The 21,005-nt window shown below is 39.9% G+C and overlaps 1 protein-coding gene across 4 annotated transcripts in view; it reads right to left on the minus strand.

Annotated features, from left to right (window-relative positions):
* Positions 1-1,416: 1,416 nt before the first annotated feature.
* Positions 1,417-21,005, minus strand: part of LOC149021266 (RNA helicase family protein) — a 99,769-nt gene continuing 80,180 nt past the window's right edge. Inside the window, exons 33-35 of one of the 4 annotated variants that reach the window (XM_089149523.1) lie at positions 14,886-15,008; positions 13,832-13,926; positions 1,417-1,944 (exon numbers count right to left, since the gene is read on the minus strand). In XM_089149523.1, coding sequence (XP_089005649.1) covers positions 13,840-13,926; positions 14,886-15,008 — 210 coding nt within the window. In that variant the 3' untranslated portion in view covers positions 1,417-1,944; positions 13,832-13,839. Of the gene's footprint in view, positions 1,948-9,528; positions 13,927-14,885; positions 15,009-21,005 lie in introns of those variants that run through there. The other 3 variants (XM_089149522.1, XR_016172307.1, XM_089149524.1) reach the window with 3 other exon arrangements.

Genomic DNA, 21,005 nt, shown 5'->3' on the forward strand with positions numbered 1-21,005 from the left:
GACTTAAGTGTAGCTTCTTGGGTTGTTGCCTCCAATTTTAATCCATATGCACATATGATTCTATACAAGAAATTCACCCCATAATTTTTTTTAGATTTTCTTCTTTTTTGGGATTTAAAAAAAAAAAAAAAACCCTACATGTACAGAAAATTCTTTCCAGCGAAAGGCATGATTTTAACATTTTAATTTTTATGCCCAGTAACGTATCCTCGAAAGATCTCTTGTATATTCTTCTTCTCTCATATAGTAAATCATCTTCAGCTCTGCATGGTGCATCAAATTGATGGAAAAGTGAACCAAATTAAATCTTTGTGGCATCCCTATTAAAGCTAAAGCTGATTCTCATTCGTATTTCCTTTTTTTTTTTTTTTTTTGGGTGGTTGCCTTGACACTTGTAGTAAGCTTACAGAATCACACATTCTAAGGAAAATGTAACAGTGATTCTACATATGTTAATGCATCATTTGTTTGTTAGATAAAAAGGACAGAAAAAATAAACAAGTGTGACCCACATATAGTGAGGCCTGAAAATAAGAAAAGAGAAAGAAAATAATTTTGTAAAAAAGTTACAAATGTAGATCTCAGTCTTATTATATCCTTTACTGTCTCATGAAGTCTCATTAAATATGTAAGACTTTTAAAATGGGGGTGGTAAAATTAATATGCTACATCAATTAACATGCTTGTTTAATTTAATGAAACTTTTCTGCCCGCATTCTCACCCCACTAAACCAACCAAATAAACTATGATTTGAAATTTTACGAAAAAATTTACTGTTTCTCATCCATTTTTCCCTATCTTACTTCAAATTTAGCAAACAAACGATGCTTTTTAGGGAAAAAACAAAAGTGGATTATGTTAAAATAATTGGAGGATCTCTTTTGTTTTTGTTTTATGTTAAAGAACTTTAATCATCTGTTTGATGCCATTGGAACCACTCCCTGAAAATTGTGGTCAATCCTTTTACCACACCCCACAAACGTACATGATTAACCGCTCTTATGTATATCCATGGGCTAGTGGACTGTAACCCACCAGCAGGGTTAGCCTAAGTTTTCTAACCATGCTTGTCCTGGGTCAAAATTGAAGTCGGGGGCCCACGGAGGCAGCGGACTCATATCAGGTCCATTTCCTTGTAGATGTGTGCCATGTGTCCTAACATCACATCAAATGGTTAAAATTCATTTTGTAAATCACATCAATCACTCATTTGATGCGACTTATAAATAGATGACCAAATCATGATATTGCATTTGCAGCTAGCTCCTACCCCAGACCATTTTGCAACATCTCATGAGATCTCATAATCTTGAGCAGGGTCATAGGAAATCAGGCACAACGTGAGACCAATTCAATTTTTTAGGAATGAAACGAGTTAACTGAATCCTGACAAAAACTTGCAAATTTTACCAAAATCTCGAAATTTCAATTGAATTATAATTGAGATTTGACTACTTCATATTTGTTCGTTTATTTCAATGAATATTTTCATCCACATCCATGTTTATATTAGTGAAATACATGTTCTAGCTTCCTCAGCATACAACCAGGCGTGTGTGAATTAACAAGACCAATTTGTGTCGAATTTTAGTAAAAAATAACACTGCCTTCGTATTTATTAACTATAAATTAAACTGTACACTGGAAAAAAAAAAGAAAAAAAAAAAGAAAAAGAAAAACACTTTTTTTTTTGGGTAAATAAAGAAAAACACTTAAAAACCCACCAAAACAGGCTTTCAAAACATGATACAAGATCTTGGTAAGCCCTCTCGAGGAGTTTTTGATCTTGAATATTAGTTCTCTTCTTGCCGAATTCTGCAGTTGAAGAGTGGCAACCATATCTTGTCATCATCTTGAAACATCTGAACTTCACTGTTACTCCAAGATATAGTCCGCATAAAAGTCTTGTCTGGACCTTCATCTGCATTTACCAGCTCGTTTTACTACTACACATCAAAGAGATACTATCATTGTATGCAAGATGCATAAGCATTGTGATGCAGGGAATTTCTACCTAATAAAAAAAGCTGCTCAAATTGAATCACTCGTTTGCAGGAAGAATTAACTATTCGAAAGATCTCTTTGCTACACCCTTTTCTATTCATAACAAAATAAATGGAAAAAAATAAATAAAATTCATGCTACATGGTTTTCTTGGTTCCAATATAATGAGAAGAAGCATATATTAAATTCAACAAAGCAATGGAAATTGCCAACCTACCCAACATACTGCATTCTATCTCTACAAAGGTGAAAAATTAAGCACATGGCAGGCAACAAGCTTGAGGGGGGACACAAAATGTGTGGTTTCTTGATTGCTGAACAATTTTGTTAACTACACTATGACTGGTCCTTAGCAATATTGTGAATTTGCCGAATCAGTGGTATAATTTTAGACATAGAACAAACTCGAAGCCAACTCAATTTGTTCTGCCTTCTGCAACTCCATGGAAACAATCTCTCAATCTTTCATGCATGTATCATAAGTTGTGATAAAACATTGCCTGTCTTCACAATATCAAAAATATAATGGGAGCTGGGTTCAAGCATGCCTATACCTGGAACCCATTCCATCAAGCCCTTAATAATACCACAGGGCAGTTTGCCTAGGCCCTTAGCGAACTTGTTGTCCATATCATCATCCTCCAATGTCAAAATCTCAGGCCAACGGAAATAGAGAAGTTCAAAAAGAGTTTGAAAGTATAGGTAATGAACTAACAAGACCAATTAAAATGAATGGCAAAGACTCATACTTGGTAGGACACAGGGTTGTAATAGGCCGTGAAAATTTAACATATATGGGATCCCAACTTTATCCTGTGGTCAGCCTAAAAAAGCATCAGTCGGTGAATGAATGAAAGTGGCAAGCCTAACTGAAAGGGTCAAGAGTACGAGCGTGATGGAAACATTTTCCATAAAGTATTTCTTAAGATGAGAATCAACAAGAAGAAGAAGCCTTGTCCCAACTAAATGGGGTCATTATATGGATTCTTGCCTACCAATCAGCTCTGCTTAAGGCCATTCTAGATATAAGGCCTAAGCTATGCATGTCCTTTCTCACCACTTCTCGTAAGGTCATCTTAGGTCTGCCCTTAGCTCTTCTAATTCTTTCAATCTGGATTAAATCACTTCTTCGTATAGGGGCATTTATGGGCCTCCATTGAACGTGACCATGCCACCTCAAACGTCTTTCTCGAAGCTTATCAACTATCAGAACTACTCCCATACCAGCTCGAATATGATCATTCCTTATCTTATCCTTCCTACTTTTGCCACTCATCCCTTTTAGCATCCTCATTTTAGCTACATTGAGTTTATCCATATGATGCTTCTTAAAAGCTCAACACTCGGCACCATACATTATAGCTGGTCGTACCACGGTCCTACGGAATTTTCCTTTGAGCTTTAAAGGAATATGTCGATTGCATAAGACCCTGGACGCACCTCTCCACTTCATCCATCATATTTTTAATTCTTTGAGAAACATCATCCTAAGTATCATCTTTTTTATTTATGATATGATTGAGCTAAGATACCTAAAACAATCACTTCGGGCGATCTCCTTTTAATCAGGTTTCACCACTTCATCATCAACTCGATTAGGACAAAAGTTACAAACTAGATACTCTATTTTCGTTCTACTTAGTTTGAAACCTTTTGATTCCAAAGTTGCTCCTTATGATTCTAAGTTGGTATTAATATCTACTTACGTCTCATCTATAAAAACAATGTCATCAACCAAAAGCATACACTAAGGAAACTCATCTTGAATGCCTTTGGTTAATCCATCCATTATAAATACAGGCTTAAAGCTGGTCCTTGATGTAGTCCAGCTGTAATTGGAAATACACTACCTAGTCCTCCCACCATTCTTACATTTGTCACTGAACCATCATACATATCCTTAACTAAGTTAATATATTTACTCGCAACATTTCTTTTCTCTAGTACTTGCCAAATTAACGCTCTAGGGATTCTATCATAAGTTTTTTCTAGGTTAATAAAAACCGTATGAAGATCTTTCCTGTACTCTCTATACCTTTTCATAAGGCTCCTAATAAGGTAAATAGCTTCCAGTGTAGATCTTTCCGGCAAAAAGCCAAATTGCTTCTTCATAATTGTGGTTACTTGTCTTAAACTAGTTTCAATTATTCTCTCATAATTTTATAGAGTGACTCATCATTTTGATGCCTCTATAGTCATCTAGATATTTGAAGGAAAAACAGATATCACATTATCACCACAAACTGGCTACAATATTTTTGGGCAATTAATGTCTTGCGATCCACTTGTTTTTGGATTTTCCAGAAATCTTACATCACTAATAATTTCCTAACTATGATAAGTCTTCACGAGTCCAAGTAAAATATGTAGAATGTTACTTTTTCAGAAGTAACAAAGGATTAAAAATGTCCAATTGTTCGACTTAATGTGTACAGTCAAGCATAGTAAACGAAGTGTCAAATAGGTGCCCAGACTCCTTGGTGGCCTTAGGCACCATGGGCACCTAGGTGGTCGGATCACCTCTTAGTTTTTGCACCCTCTCTACCATCATGGTTGTCTTGCCGCCTTAATAACTACACAAAGAAAATAGAACCAAAAAAAAAAAAAAAAAAAAAAAAAACTACACAAACAACTGCAGTTTTGGAAAGTCTGAAATTCTTTTAATTGCCTCCGTTTTAAATTATTATTGTTGAAGTATATGCAAGTTTGGACTATTTTACTGTTCATGTTTTTTTTTTGGATGAATAAATAATCTATTAAAGAGACGAAAAAAAAAATACAAAATTCACGAGCAAACATCAGCTGGAAGGGGAGGTTTGGGAGTTAAGACCCCAGGACACAACAATGAGCCTGTTCCTTGGGGAATCAACAACCGGGGGGAGGGGAGAGGATGGAATCCTAGCTGAAACATCAAAATAAATAGCATTCCAAATGGTATCAATAAAGCGGGATTTGGAGTTCCAACGCCTGAGATTACGCTCCCACCATAGATGATGGACTGTGGCACCAAAGACTAGCTTACCAATACGATCGCAAATAGAGGTACCTGCGAATTTGCTCAGAATCCAAGACCAGTCACGTGTAAACCCAAATGAATGACTGGAACGGGGCCAAATGTAACTAAGGGCTTTTCTCCACAGGGCACTAGATAAAGGGCAAGAAAAGAACAAATGCTCAGTGTCCTCAAAACCATTCCAACAAAGGATACAATTTGGGTTCACCGGGATTTGGCGGGAAATAAGGAAAGACTGTGTTGGCAGGGCTAGGTTTAAAGCTCTCCAGAGGGTGAGGGAATGACGGGGAATATGACCTTTAAACCATACTAGAGGAGGCCATGGAGGGGCTGGGGAGGGGGAGCGAAGGAGGTTCCAGGCCGAAGCCGTAGTAAAGGATTTGGAAGTGGGGGACCAGATAATAGTATCATGAGGGAGGGGGTAAATAGGGGGGGGAGGGAATTCCAAACTTGCGTGAGACTATAGTGCGGGGGAGGGACCCAAGAACCATTGGAGATAAACTCCGAGAGCAAAGTGGATTTGGGGATTCGGGATTCATAGACTGTGCGGGCGGGAAAGAGAGAGAGGAGGATACCCATCGGATGCCACGGATCTTGCCAGAAAGAAGTGGAGGAGCCAGAGGAGATGTGGGTGGTGATGGCCGAAAGAGCACGGGGACGGAGAAGGAGGAGCTTCCTCCAAGTCCATGAAGGATTAGGGGGGATAGAGACAGTCATAAGGAGTTGGATTTGAGAAAATATGAGTGGACCCAATTGACCCAAATAGAATCATCCTTGGTGATGATTTTCCAAATGAGTTTGAGCAAAGCAGTGGCGTTAACCTCTTGAATCCTACGGATTCCTAGGCCTCCCTCAAATTTGGGCTGACAAACCTTGGACCAGCTTATGAGACGAAGGAATCGAGAGGATTCCTGGCCCTTCCATAGAAAGGCACAAAAGAGTGATTCCATTGCAGATGAGATGGCTTTAGGGATCGGGAAAATGCCACACCAGTAAAGGTAGGAAGATTGGAGCACAGAACGGATGAGCTCAACCCTACCAGCATATGAGAGAAGCCGGCTTTTCCAAAGTTGGAGGCTTTTCCGAATGTTATCCAACATAGGGGAGCAATGATGACGAGTGAGCCTACTCGGAATGAGAGGAAGCCCAAGGTAGTTAATAGGGAAAGAACCAGGCTTGAACCCCGAAAGATTCAGGAGACTAGAACGAAGGGGCTCCGAGACTCCACACAGGAAGAGAGTAGATTTATCAAGGTTAACTTTAAGGCCAGATAAAGACTTGAAGAAGGAGAGAGTGGAGGTGATGGAGGAAATGGATCTGGGGTCAGCTTTAGAGAAGATCATGAGATCATCGGCAAAGGCGAGATGAGTCAAATTGATGGCTTTACACTTAGGGATGGGAGAAATCAAGAGTTGATCAGTCTTGGCTTGAAGGAGACGGGATAGGACCTCCAAAGCCAGAGAAAAGAGGAAGGGAGAGAGGGGACAGCCTTGGTGGATACCGACACTAGAGGGAAAAAAGCCCACCGGCGAGCCATTAGTAATGACAGAAAAGAAGGGGGTGGAGATGCAAACTTCAATCCAGTGGATAAAATGAGGGAATTTCATGGCTAAAAGGACATCACTAATAAAATCCCAGCTGAATAGAGTCAAAAGCTTTGTGGAGATCCACTTTGAGGAGAGCAACAGGGGAGTGGGAAGCTCTATCAAACCCCCTGACAATCTCTGCACAAAGAAGGATATTATCTGCGATACTACGACCGGAAATGAAAGCTGATTGGTTTGGGCTAACCAGGTTAGGCATAACCTTTTTTAGCCGATTCGCTAGGATTTTAGAAATGAACTTATATAAGAGATTACAGAGGGAAATAGGGCGAAAATCAGAAAGGGAGGAGGCGCCTGCCTTTTTGGGGATGAGGCAAAGAAAAGTTTGATTGATGGAAGAGAGCTGGGAAGGATTGAGGAAGAAGCTTCTGATAGCCTTAATGAGATCATCCTTAATGAGGCTCCAAGCACTAGAGAAAAACCCCATACTAAATCCATCCGGGCCAGGGGCACGATTTGATTTATGGGAGCGGATGGCATGGAGGATTTCATCATGGGAAGGAATGGAGAAAAGAGAGGGGAGAGATTGATGACTAACAACTTTGTTAATCAAGCCTGGGGGCAAAGGGGGGCGCGGAGGGAGAGAGGACCGAGGAGGAGAAAGGAGATTGGAGAAGAAAGAGACAACCTCAGCTTTGATACCCGGAGGGTCGAGAATCCAAGATCCATTGCTAGAAAGAATAGCTGGAATAGAATTGTGGTTATTTCTCGCTTGAGGGAACGGTGGAAAAAAGCAGAGTTGGAATCCTTAAGTTGGAGCCATTTTATCCTTGCTTTTTGGCAGAGAAAGTTTTCTTCAAGGGAGACCAAAGAAGAAAGCTCAGAAGAGAGAAGTCTCTCATTGACCGCAAGTGAAGGATTAAGGGGGTCAATTTGAAGATTGGCCTAGATTTGCAAGAGGTGGGAGCGGCAATCAGAGACCCTAGAGGAGATGTTTCCAAACGTGGAGATGTTCCAACGCCGGAGAGCTTCCTTAGTATTCCTAAGCCGACGGGCAAAACTAATGAGAGGAAGGGAGTGGCAATGAACAGGCTTCTCCCAAGCTTCCTTGACAGTATCAAGGAAGGATGGGTTGGAGGTCCACATATCGAAGAATTTGAATGGTTTGGGACCGAAGGAAGATAGGGGAAAGAAATGGACAAGGCAAGGGGAATGATCCGAGAGGCCCGGAGGGGAGAAGGTGGCATGGGAGTCAGGGAAGGAGGAGAGCCAATGATGGTTGACAAGGAAGCGGTCAAGCTTCGAAGCAATCCTATCCTCACCAATACGCCGGTTATGCCAAGAGAGAGAGTGGCCAAACCAACGAAGATCAGTGAGACAAGAATCTTCAAGACAGGAGTTGAAATCCTCAATCGCTAAATGATTAAGATGACTACCACCCACTCGCTCATTGGAATAACGAACAATATTAAAATCCCCACCCACACCCCATGGTTGATTTACATGAGCAAGGAACTGAATGGGGGAGAGAGGGATGTGGGGGGGGGGGGCCACCACTCTGGAACAAGGAGGAAAGGGCGAATGGCACAATCCCATGGGACTCAACGGACTGGGCTCAGGCGTGGTCTGGATTGAAACCATAGACAATGGTGAGAAAGATGATGGAGTTGGAATTAGAAGGGGACAAGGAGATATGCATGAATTGGGGAGAAGAGTCCCCATCAACTTGTCCAGCCCTCCCCATTGTCCAGCCCTCCCCATCAACTTGCCTCCTGACCCCATCCCCTTTATTTGCTCTCCCCCCCCCCCTCTTTGTTTTTATGTCTGATTGTATTGTGTGGAATGTTAGAGGCTTAAATAATATTGCAAAGCAGAGTGAAGCAGGTAAGGGAGCAGTTTTATTTCTTCTTCTTCTTCGGTAAGTATTTGTTGCCGAAGTTGAGTGTCCGGCAGCCGGCGGCAGATTCACAACAGAGGAGGTAGCGACGGCTGTAGTAGGAATCGAAACCAACTCAAGAGCATCAATTGTGTTCATTTTTAGAAGGGCTTCGGTAGAGAACCTTGAATCTTCTGTTGGCGGAGGGTGAGCCGGGGCGGTGGACTTTGCAAATGGATGAGTCGCAAAGGAGCAATCAATTGAGGCATGACCAAAGGTGGAACAGTGGTCACAACGAGGAGGGATCCAATCGAAAACAATGATTTGGCTGTATTTGAGCCCAAGATCATCAGCAATGGTGACATTCGACGGGAGATCTTTTGCAGCGGAAAATTCAACACAAATCCTTGCGTATGAGAGGCGAGACGAGTTCAATGTTTTTGCATCAGTACGCAATGGCTTACCAAGGGCCGAACCTATTTCGCTCAGACAATCGGAGTTCCAAAACTCGAGCGTAAGACTTGGCAGATTGATCCACAGGGGAAGAGAGCTGAAGTCGACCCTGTGGAGTGGGAGCGACGGGGTCCAAGGTTTAAGGAATAATGGTGATTTTCCTACAAACCATGGGGAGCCTCAAGAGCACGAGAGCGACAGTCAGGGGAGTCGATTTTAAATAAGAAAATACCGGAGCCGATTTGGTGAATGTCCAGCATTCCTTGGGCTTTCCATTGTTTAGAGGGTGAAGCTTTTAGAATGGCGAACGGGGGAGGGGGGCCAAGAAACTGGCCAAGAAAAGCAGAGGACCATCTCTGGATACTAACAGCGGTGGAGGCGGAGGGACAATGAGCAACCAGACAGGGTTCAGAAGAGGTGGAGGGGATGAAGGTAAGGTCAAGATCAATAGAGGGAGGATTGTGATGGTTGGAGAAAAGGGAGTTCCAAGGCTTGGGAGAGTGGTGGGCGGGGAGGAGGGGAGGGGGAGGAGAGGGAGAAACAAGGGGATCACCGGAAGAAACAGGGGCGGCCATGATCACAGGGGGGGATCACCGGCAGAAAGCATCGGGAGCGTATCGCTCATCCCCCTGTTCACGTGAACAGTAAAAACTGCATAGTTTCTATTTCTAATGTAGGAGTCTTGCTACATAAGTTTTGGGAGTTTTTAGAAAGCATAGTTTCTATTTTGGTGGTAGTTTCTATTTTCAGAATTTTCTATTTTAGGAGCTAGGAAGTTACTAAAGTTGTAATTTTTTGTTTCCTAACAAGGCATCAGAGCAAGTTTAATCAACCTAGGGACTGTTTTCTCTCTCTTGGCTGCCCAGTTTTTTTTCCTTTTTCTTATCTAGGGTAGCCCCAACCTTCCCTGCAGTAATTGTGCATGGTTGTCCTTCTTTAACTTTTGAAGCACCAAGTATCTATGTATTAATACTACAAAAAGGCCCTAAGCTTTTTGGGGATATGTCTACCTATTTGATTCAACTAAGGCTGCTACTACCCTTTTTTGTGTGTGCAAATATGAAGTTCAATCTGCACTATACTGATGTCTTGGGATTCCTCTTGATTCTTGCAAAGATATGCCCATAATTCGGATTGCAAGACCTAAGTATTGTCTTCCATTGTTTGTGCTAAAAGTTTAGTCGCAAGTCATATACTAGTACCCCTGTTTCGTTGAGTTTCTCTTTTCTGAAAAATTCTGCTGCTACCTTCTTTGCTTTACTACTTCTTCCGTTGTTTATTTCAGAATCAAGTTTAGCCTTCTTTTTATCTAATACTTCTACAAAGACCTAGAGAACTATTTTTCCTTCATATCGAGATCTGTTAGAGTTTGCTATAGTCCGAGATCTGATATTATCTACTACTGCAGCAATTGTTATTGCACTTCTTCCGAGTGGATTACTGCAACGACTACTGCAATTTTGAGATTCCAAGCTGATTCAATATATATTTTTTTCCTGATCTAATTTGCTCCTGCCTAAGGGTAAGCGGTGGTCCAGAATTTTTTTCCCTTGGTGCACAAGACTTTGTCCTGTGAGATGATTTTCTGCTGCTTGATCAACTTTATTGGTGAATAATACACTGTTCATCATTAATTGTCCACATGTAATGCTACACGTGAGGGGGAGAATGGTACCTTATTCTATATCTACTCAAGATGTGCTGATGGATATTATTTGTGAAGATCTTTGTCCTCAACTTATGGTATTATACAACGATATCATTACATGTCTTTACCTATATTGTCTTTTACCTTACCTATTTGGTCTGCAGTAACCCATACTGTCTTTTACCTTACCTACTTGGTCCGCAGTAACCCATACTGTCTTTTACCTTACCTACTTGGTCCACAGTAACCCATACTGTCTTTTACCTTAACTACTTGGTCCACAGTAACCCATACTGTCTTTTACCTTACCTACTTGGTCCACAGTAACCTATACTGTCTTTTACCTACCTACTTGGTCCATAATAATCAATATTGCCTTTTACCTACCCATACTTTACATGTTACTTGCCTTCTTGTGAAGCATTTATATGGACATTGGAATTGCAATTTTGAAGATTTAGCGTGGATATTTCTCCCTACTACCGGCATTACGTGGATAATGCCTTTTGCCTACCTACTACTTGCCTTCTTATGAAGCATTTATATGGACTTTGAAGTTACAATTTTGAAGATTTAGTGTGGAAATTGCTCCCTACTATCGGAGTTATGTGGATAGTGTCTTTGATCCTACTATACTTGTGGACTTTGTTCGTCTTCAACATCGTCGATTGTTCTCATTATTGGATGGTTCTTTGGACATGAAGAATTAGAGTTTTTTTTAAGGTGGTGTTGATTATCTTCTTGGTGAAGTTTTTCAATGTTTATCGATGTCTACTATTGCTACACGATTCAAGATTGGTGCCACCTTTCAAGTTTATTCTTATTATGCAAGCTGAAGTTTTCTTTGTGTACACTCCAGCTTGAGGGGGAGTGTTGAAGTATATGCACTTTGAAATATTTACTGTTCATGGTATTGTTTACGTGAACAGTAAAATATGATATTTACTGTTCACGGTACTGTTCACGTGATTAGTAAAAATATTTTTACTGTTCACGTGAACAGTAAAATCTGTTTGTATGATGTTAGTGATGCTACTCTACTTTCTATTTCTAATGTAGGAGTCTTTCTACATAAGTTTTGGTAGTTTCTAAAAAGCATAGTTTCTATTTTTGTGTTGGTTTCTATTTCCATAACTTTCTATTTTAGGAGCTAGGAAGTTACTAAAGCTGTAATTTTTTGTTTCCTTTTTTCGAGAGGACAATTACTTGTCTCTCAAGTTGTATTAGATTCATTAGAAGCTATAAATAAAAGGGCTCTGTGATTCTAGACTCTTAAGCAAGAATCACAGGCCTCTTCTATTGGTTCCTCATCTCTCTTCTCTTCTCTTCTTCTTCTTCTCTCTTTTCTTCCATTGTTTGTGCTATAAGTTTAGTTGCAAGTCGTATACTAGTACCCCTGTTTCATTGAATTTCTCTCTTTTGAAAAATTCTGCTGCTACCTTCTTGCTTTACTACTTCTTCCGTTGTTCATTTCAGAATCAAGTTTAGCCTTCTTTTTATCTAATACTTCTACAAAGACCTAGAGGACTATTTTTCTTTCATATCGAGATATGTTAGAGTTTCAAATCTAGCAGAAGTTTGTTGCTATGGTCTGAGATCTGATTTTATCTGCTACTGCAGCAACTATTATTGCACTTCTTCCGAGTGGATTGTTGCAACGACTACTGCAATTTTGAGATTCCAAGCTGGTTTAATATATTTTTTTTTTCTGATCTAATTTGCTTCTGCTTAAGGGTTAGCGGTGGTCCAGAATTTTTTTCCCCTTGGTGCACAAAACTTTGTCTTGTGAGACGATTTTCTGCTGCTTGATCAACTTTATTGGTGAATAATACACTGCTCTGTGGCTGCTACGTTTCCTTCTTGGGTTTCTTTTGTGTTCATACTTTAAGATGCTTGTCACTGGTCATCATTAATTGTCCACGTGTAATGCTACACGTGAGGGGGAGAATGGTACCTTATACTATATTTACTCAAGATGTGCTGATGGATATTATTTGTGAAGATCTTTGTCCTCAACTTATGGCATTCTACAACGATATCCTTACATGTCTTTACCTATATTGTCCTTTACCTAACTACTTGGTCTGCAGTAACCCATACTGTCTTTTACCTTACCTATTTGGTCCGCAGTAACCCATACTGTCTTTTACCTTATCTATTTGGTTCACAGTAACTTATACTGTCTTTTACCTTACCTATTTGGTCTGCAGTAACCCATACTATCTTTTACCTTACCTACTTGGTCCACAGTAACCCATATTGTCTTTTACCTTATCTATTTGGTCCATAGTAACCCATACTACCTTACGTACTTGGTCCACAGTAACATATACTGTCTTTTACCTACCTACTTGGTCCAAAGTAATCAATATTGCCTTTTACCTACCTATACTTTGCCTATTACTTGCCTTCTTGTGAACATTTATATGGACATTGGAGTTGTAATTTTGAAGATTTAGTATGGATATTTCTCCCTACTACCGGCATTATGTGGATGGTGTCTTTGATTTTGTTATACTTATGGACATTGGAGTTGCAATTTTGAAGATTTAGTGTGGATATTTCTCCCACTACCGGCATTATATGGACAGTATCTTTGATCCTGTTATACTTATGGACTTTGTTCGTCTTCAACATCGTCGATTGTTCTTATTATTGGATGGTTCTATTGACATGAATTATTAAAGTTTTTTTTAAGTTTGTGTTGATTATCTCCTGGGTGAAGTTTTCTCAGTGTTTATTGACGTCTGCCATTGCTACACGATTCAAGATTGGTGCTACCTTTCAAGTTTATTCTTATTGTGCAAGCTGAAGTTTTCTTTGTGTACACTCCAGCTTGAGGGGGAGTGTTGAAGTATATGCAAGTCTGGACTATTTTACTGTTCATGTTACTGTTCACGTGAACAGTAAAAACTGCATAGTTTTTATTTCTAATGTAGGAGTCTTGCTACATAAGTTTTGGGAGTTTTTAGAAAGCATAGTTTCTATTTTGGTGGTAGTTTCTATTTTCAGAATTTTCTATTTTAGGAGCTATGAAGTTACTAAAGTTGTAATTTTTTGTTTCTTAACAATTATGATAGACTTCCTTTTCTTATTTTCTTTCCAAACAAAATATTTTCATTGGGGTGGCTAAGCTGGATTTGACCATACAACAGATATTTTAAATAGTGCAGAATAGACAACAGCCTGTTCAACAAAAACAAGTACATGGAATGCCAAAAATGTTTATGTAGCTATTTTGCAAAGGGGAGCCAGTTTTGTTTATCATGGGAATGGAAAAATGAAGCCATACCTTGTTGCTCAGTAAGAGATACTTGAGGGATTGTTTTCTTCCAACAACAGATGAATTATGGATCTGACAACTTCATTGTCAACCACAGTTGCTGTCTGGAGAGAAAGAGAGTGTGCCCAATCATGTTTAGATTGAAGGAAAGAGAAAGGAACAGCAAAAACTAATATCGGTAAAATATCAGACAAGCCTAGATAAAAGTGCCATAGAAGGTTGATTTAGCCATAATTCTGTCTTGTTTTGGACTCAGAAATTTCACCCTGAGAGTGCATAATTTGCTGTGAATTACAATTGGCTATTTTGGTAGGCCAAAGATTGAAATAACTGATAATTTTTCAAAACAGTGCACTTTGATATTACCGAAATTTTGATTGAAACAGTGTTGATTCCTTCATTTGCCTGTTAATTCATCATAGCCTCATTGATGTCACAGAAATTTCAGCTAGTTTTTGAAATATGGTTGTCATGCTAAAGTAGGTAAGACCTAAAACAAACATGATTTCCACCCATAATGATCAATCATCATTTCAAGTTGTGGCAAGTGGATATTATAAAATAACTTCAAATTATTTATACATGCTACAACAGAATAAAGAGAAAAGGGGGGGGGGGGTTGGGGGTTGGGAAGGATAATGGAAAAAAAAAACCTGTGACAAGTGATGATTCCAATCCCCATTTATGAACAATGCAATACTTTTGCAGTCAAATTTCCATCATCATAAGTTCCATCGTGATGACTTTTTTTTTTAAACAGATAATTTGAGGATTTTAACAGAAAGGAAACAACAGATGGTACTCAGTGGTGTATGGACAACAGCAGTGGCAGCAAAGTTTGAAGGCTAGACAAAGGCTATGCATAAGCTACCATAAGCTCCCCCGTTAGCCATCTCATTGGCCAGAGGATTGGCATGCCACAGCCCTCAAGAGTGCAAAAATAAACTTGCTAACTCAACAATCTAGTCCCTTCTGATCAGGTGCACTACTTCCAAGTTCCAAGTACCAACTGTGGAATCACCCAACCACCTAGAAAATGTAAATAGAAGTAAATGTCACACACCTCGGGCTTTCTGATCAGCTCTTTCAGAACAGAATGCAGTGTTGACCTTAGTTCCTTGAACAGAACAGCAATTTGGGCTGGTGCTGTTAGTTTTAGCCAACCATCAATAACAACCAGTCCGCTCTGCAACAATCATCAGCGCATTTTGTCATCAAATAGAAGATGGGTTTTTACTAGAGTTACATCTCTACATAAGTTCCATATTACAATTCATTTTTACAATAAAATACTAGTATAGCTGTGAAGGATAATAGAGATTCAACTGAATTACAAATCTTCAGTATGGAGTTCTGAGAAATATATACTAGTACCTGGAATTGCAAACATTTTATATGTTTTGGATCACAAAGTACTAGAACAGAACAATCTGACAGCCAGTCCCATTTTTCAAACATTATTTGACAGGACTTGACTACTATAATGAGGGTCAACCAATACAACTAAGAGACACCGGACTAACATATGGGCAAATTCCTTGCCCTGTAACTTTGTATGATCAAAGACTGAAGCACGAGAAGTCTAAAACCATAAGAGGCAGTAAAATCTTCATTGGGTATTGTGCAAATACAATTTCCAAGGGGGTAGTTCTCTGTGGATGTAAGATGGCCGAACCATGAAATGGTGTTGTGGATCAGAATTTGGTTGTATGGTGGTGCATTTCTCTGTCCCTGGTAATCCCAAGCAATCTTGGTCGCAAGGCAGAAGTGCAAACAAATTTGTAACTGATAAATTGGGATCTTCCCAGCCAGTGGTTATAAATTTTTCAGAATGCACATAAACCTCCTCAAGGTTGAGGTCAGTTAAACCCCACCAATACTACCACTTCTGTGGGGGGATTCTCCATCAAGTATCTGTTTATAATCAGATACTCATATATTTCCAGGGTTTCGAGTCATCCGATGCATAGTTGTTAAGGAGTCCGGGCGCCCTCCAGGGTCGTAAGGCGACCGTCGCCTTATTTTTAGGTCATAAGAGGGTCTGAGTCTCCTTGGACCCCAAGGTGACAGCCTCTCTGAAAATTTAATTTATTTTTTTAAAAACCAAATCAATGATGCCAAATTGAAGGCAGAGAATCAATTGGCAATTAGAACCTAATGATCCATAATTAGTAACCTATTCCAATCTAAAAAATAGCATGTTGAAGCCTAATGATCTCTACCTAGGACCTTGTTTGCTGAAAAACCAATTTTCTTCATTACTGTTTCGTCTTTTTTCAGAATAGAAGCTTCATTTTCTACCCAAAAAGAAAAGAAAAGGATAGAAGCTAAATTATCATCAAGACAGATGAATGCATCAATATATGCCATATAGGATGACTAGAGTATGATCTTTTTCTTTTCCATAATACATGTTCATTAAAAATCATAGCCAAAACTTAAAATGCCTTGAAACACCTCAACCAGCTCAAAAGCACCTTGGAGCGTGCCTCGTCTACTCATCGCCTCAACTAACCTAAACCGCCTTGCATCGCCTCATCGCCGTGACAACTATAATCAAGATAGGTTTGTCAAGTGGCTCAAATCAAAAGCAAAGGGTTATACTTTGAGAGCTTCAAACCTGTTGATCGACTCAATTCTATCCATTTTCCAATTTCTTTAACTGTGAATGATGATTGAATACTGTGAACAATCATTGGCTATTATACTCAAAAGGATTACCTCGAGACCTTCTCACCTGCTGATCACTCAACTGGTGTCTTATTTCTTACATGGTGATTTACGAGTGAAACTACACATAAAGAAATCTCCTGAGTACATTGTTGAAGAGGAGAATGCTTGATGTAAACCATTTCCAGGGTCAGCATGGGGCCTAGGGTTGCTCCCCTAAACTCGACGGCCCGGCAGGGGTATTTTGGTCATTTTGAAAAGATTTCATTGAGTCCAAGTTAGGGTGTCATCGGTCCATCATGTTGGGACCCTAGATCTACTTTTTATTTTTGAATTTGAGCCCTTATTTTGCAAGTACTAGAGAGTCTTGGTTAGGATTCCTAATTTGTGAAGGAATCCATTAGGTTTGTTCCAGTCCTTGCAAGAAACCAAGATCTACTCCTAGTTCAGTATTAGTTACAGCCCCTCCCCCTCACCTGCTCCTGTTCTTTTCTTCTTCTCTAATCTGTGGCAGCTTAGTAAACCCAGAATACTTCCCAACCCTAGAACACCTACATCTTCCAAACCCTAACCCCAATCTCTTAACCCTCCCAGGATCAGGTTCCCCATCCCCTTGGTAACCCCACCCCTTTCCTTCACCTAAAACCCAAGACATTTCTGCAAATCCATCATCTTCATTAGAAACCCTAACCCTATAATTTTCAATCTTTTAAATCTCTTCAACCTTTCACCCAAGCCTTAAACCCTCTAAGAATTAGATTCATTAAAACCTAAGTGACAGTCGACCTTAACCCTAACTTGATCCAAACCCTAGGAACCCTGATTCCTAACAAAGCCGTAGAATTCAAAACCCTAAACTATAAAATTCAGTTCTGAAATCTCAATTACAGCAAGCAATGAAGCTTGAAACCTTGAAGTGCCACAATGCTAAGCCTGGCCGAGACCTACTCTAACCCTAACCTAGCCCTAGCACCTATTTACTGTTACAAAAACCCTATGCAGAAGGTATTTTTAGCCCTATAAGACTGCTGATTCTCAGGGAAGAGGATCCAGGAGTGAGCTTGGTTCTAGGGCAATTTCCAATCGACTATACCTTAGATGCTGGTTCACATCAATGCTAATAGAACTTATATTTCAAAAGGCAACTTATGATTCAAACAGTCAACTTAACCCTAGACTGATATGTTAAGGTTTAAAATATCGGTATCAGATATCGTAGTGCAAGGATAATTTGAGGAGACATGTTATTGTATCAAACGTATGATACATGGTTTCTTACTTAATGATACCACAATTTTCAGGTAACATATTGGTAACTTTAGAATTAAGAAACATATCAGTTATTTGTGTCGGCAAATATGGTAGGTTACTTTGAACCATGAGTTCAGTCTGGTTTCAATTGGTCAGGGTTCCCATAGTTTTATTTTGACCATTCAGTTTTTAATTGTTCTCAGGATTCTAAGGTGATTACTTTGGCCGTGTATTAGGTTTTTTGGTCGGTAGGTAGTCACAATGCATCTGAGATTATAGAGGTAAAACCCTAACATCATCCATCCAATTACCCCCAACCCACTTAGGTTTTGTTGATTGAGCTTTCCGCAAACCCTAAACTTCCCAAATATCACCGTCAGACCCATCCCATCTAGACTCTTTACAACCCTGAATTCCCAAACACTAATTCTTTATTTGCTGGTTCAAAAGGAGAGAATCCTGGAGTAACCCTAATTTTAAGGAGATGATTGCACCTCAAACCCTAAAATCTAGGTCACGTCAAGTTGGATACTCTGATTCAGGCTGGGCAAGAGTGGATGGCAATAGGAGTTCTATCACGCATTAACGTACTTATATTGGTGGCGATCTTGTCACATGTAAAAGCAAGAAACAAACGAATTGCTAGGTTGAGTGTTGAGGTCAAGTATAAAGGCAGAACTCATGTGGTTGAAATCCTCTCTTAAATAGTTGGGGTTTTCAGTTACTAAGCAAATAGAGGGTGTTTTATGAGAACTAAGCTGCCATCACTATTGCCAATGCCAATCATGGTTTGAGAACTCGCCGAGATTTCAGTAGTATCTCAGAATTTTGAGATATCAAGATGAGATGAAGGTCAAAACTCTAGCTCACTCGAACTTGACCGGGATCTCAGATATCTTGCTGAGATGTCATTATATCTCGGTTTTTTGGACAGCTGTATGCCTCCAAGATTGAGTTCTCGAACCCTTTTATTAACATAATGTTTCAAAGAAGGTCCAAACACACTGAGGATGATCATCATTTTGTCAAAAATGCAATAAAGAAAATTTTGTTTTGACATTCGGTTAGTGTCTATTGCAGATCCGTTGAGACTTGAGAGACATGTTGAGTATGTTCAGTCCTGCTTTCTGTAAAAGTTGTTTCAAGCTGGACATGGGTGACTATGTGCTCCAGAAGTGAGGAGTGATTAGCACCACTTACGAGTGTTTAGGGTACTTTGTTATTATTTACAGTTTGTTTATACGTATGTTCTCTCTCACTCTCTCTCTCTCTCTCTCTCTCTCTCTCTCTCTCACACACACACACACACACACACCCCCACCCCCTTTCTGAAGTCTGAACTGATTTCTCTTCTTCAATATGATGTAGCCTCAATAGGATTGAGGACTGATAGCCAAGATCTAGCTAAGAACCAAGGGGTAAAAAGGGTTTGACAAATTGTTAGTGTTTGCTATGGCATAGCTCTTCAAATGTTATGGGATGAATTCTCTGGCTGAGGGAGGGTGTGCAGGGAATGGGTCAACAAAAGACTGCTCCAAGTTCGAAACAAATCTAGTGGTTTGACATATGTTTCTTAAGTCAACAGGGTTTAGGGAGATGGCAGGGCAACCAAGAAACAGGGTTGCTGTGGTATGATTCCTCCACAAGTTGGAGCTTACATCGGGAATGATAAATGAAGATGACACTCCAAATCTGGAACAGACGGAAGGATCCTCGTAGAACTAGGTTCTCGATTTTGGGGTTGCATAATCTACTTGAATTCAACAAGTGCTGATTTAGGTTTTGGACAACAGGAATGGACTCCAATTTTGATCAAATGTAGGCTTCAATAAGGGGAATCTAGGGCTGTAACTTGGACAACAACTGACAAAAAAAGAATGCAGAAATTAAGGAGTTGAAGGTTTCGGATAAGGTTTCGGATAAGGTTTCTTGTGATCAAGAAAACCTAAGGAAAAAAAAATAAAAAAAAGAGGGAAAGAAGGCGGTTGGGTTGTTGATCTCCTTTTTAGGTTGCAGTTCTCCAATGGCAGCAACTTGTACAGGAGGTCCATAAACAGAAGGCTGATTCCACAGCCAATACTGAAGTTATGAATTTAACCAATAACACCACTCCCCTCTTGGCTTTTATAAACCACGTACGCCATCAGCTCAGCAATCTAGGTTTTAAACACTAGAAGCATTCCTCACACAGAAAGACGCCAAATTGTACTCCGCAAAACTGATAAGTCCAATTATAACTTATACCCTCAAATAAGGCTTTGATTAGCGCATTACAAAGTCCTAAATAACAAATGAAAGCTAACTCTTATGACAACAAAATCCACCTTGAGTTAACCTACATACTAATTAAGTCAATTGACTTTTAAGTGACCACTACAACACGATAGGGCTGCAACTGGGCCGGGCTGGGCCGGGCTTTTGCAATCCCAAGCCCAGCCCTATATGGTATAATTTGAGCCCATTCCCGCCCTAGTTCAGGGCCAATGATTATTGTCCTTGGCCCAGCCCCGGCCGCCGCCCATTCCCGCCCTAATTGGCCCTAATTGGGCCGGGTCGGGATAGGTTGGCCCTAATTGGCCCTGATTAGCCCTAATTGGCCCTGTCCCTGGCCCTGATTGGCCCTGTCCCTGGCCCTAATTGGCCCTGTCCCTGATTGGCCCTATCTCTGGCCCTGATTGGCCCTGTCCCTGGCCCTGATTGGCCTTGTCCCTGGCCCAAATTGGCCCTGTCCCAGGCCCTAATTGGCCCTGTCCCTGGCCCTGATTGGCCCAGTCCCTAATTGGCCTAGGCCCTAATTGGCCCAGGCCCTAAATGGCCTTGTCCCTAGCTTTAATTGGCCATATCTTTGGTCGTAAATATCAAATGTAAGATAGGTAGTAATTAAAATACATATTAAAGTAATTAAATTCTTAAATTCCAAACTCAGTTCTGGAAAATAAAATAGTAAAGATGTCAACAAATAATCCAAAACTTATATTCAATATGTATTTAACTATTTATACCCATTTAGATTTTAGAGAAATAGAGAAATCCAAATTTCTAGGGTTTTTTAATTTGCTATTCGATGAAAATTATGGTTATTATATGTAAGCTCGAAGGGAAAAAGAAAAAGATTTATCTCAATTCTCAATTAATTTCTAACTTCTAAGACAATGGTCAAACTTCATTCCAAATTTCCAATTTGTCTTTCACTCAAGTTTATCTCTCTCTTTTATTCTGTTTTTTCCTTTGGTTTTTCTCCAGTAGCAAAGAGTTAAAATTA

The sequence above is a fragment of the Hakea prostrata genome, chromosome 3 (assembly GCF_041222555.1).
Source record: "Hakea prostrata isolate BN-2017 chromosome 3, UWA_Hpros_2, whole genome shotgun sequence".
Classification (NCBI taxonomy): domain Eukaryota; kingdom Viridiplantae; phylum Streptophyta; class Magnoliopsida; order Proteales; family Proteaceae; genus Hakea; species Hakea prostrata.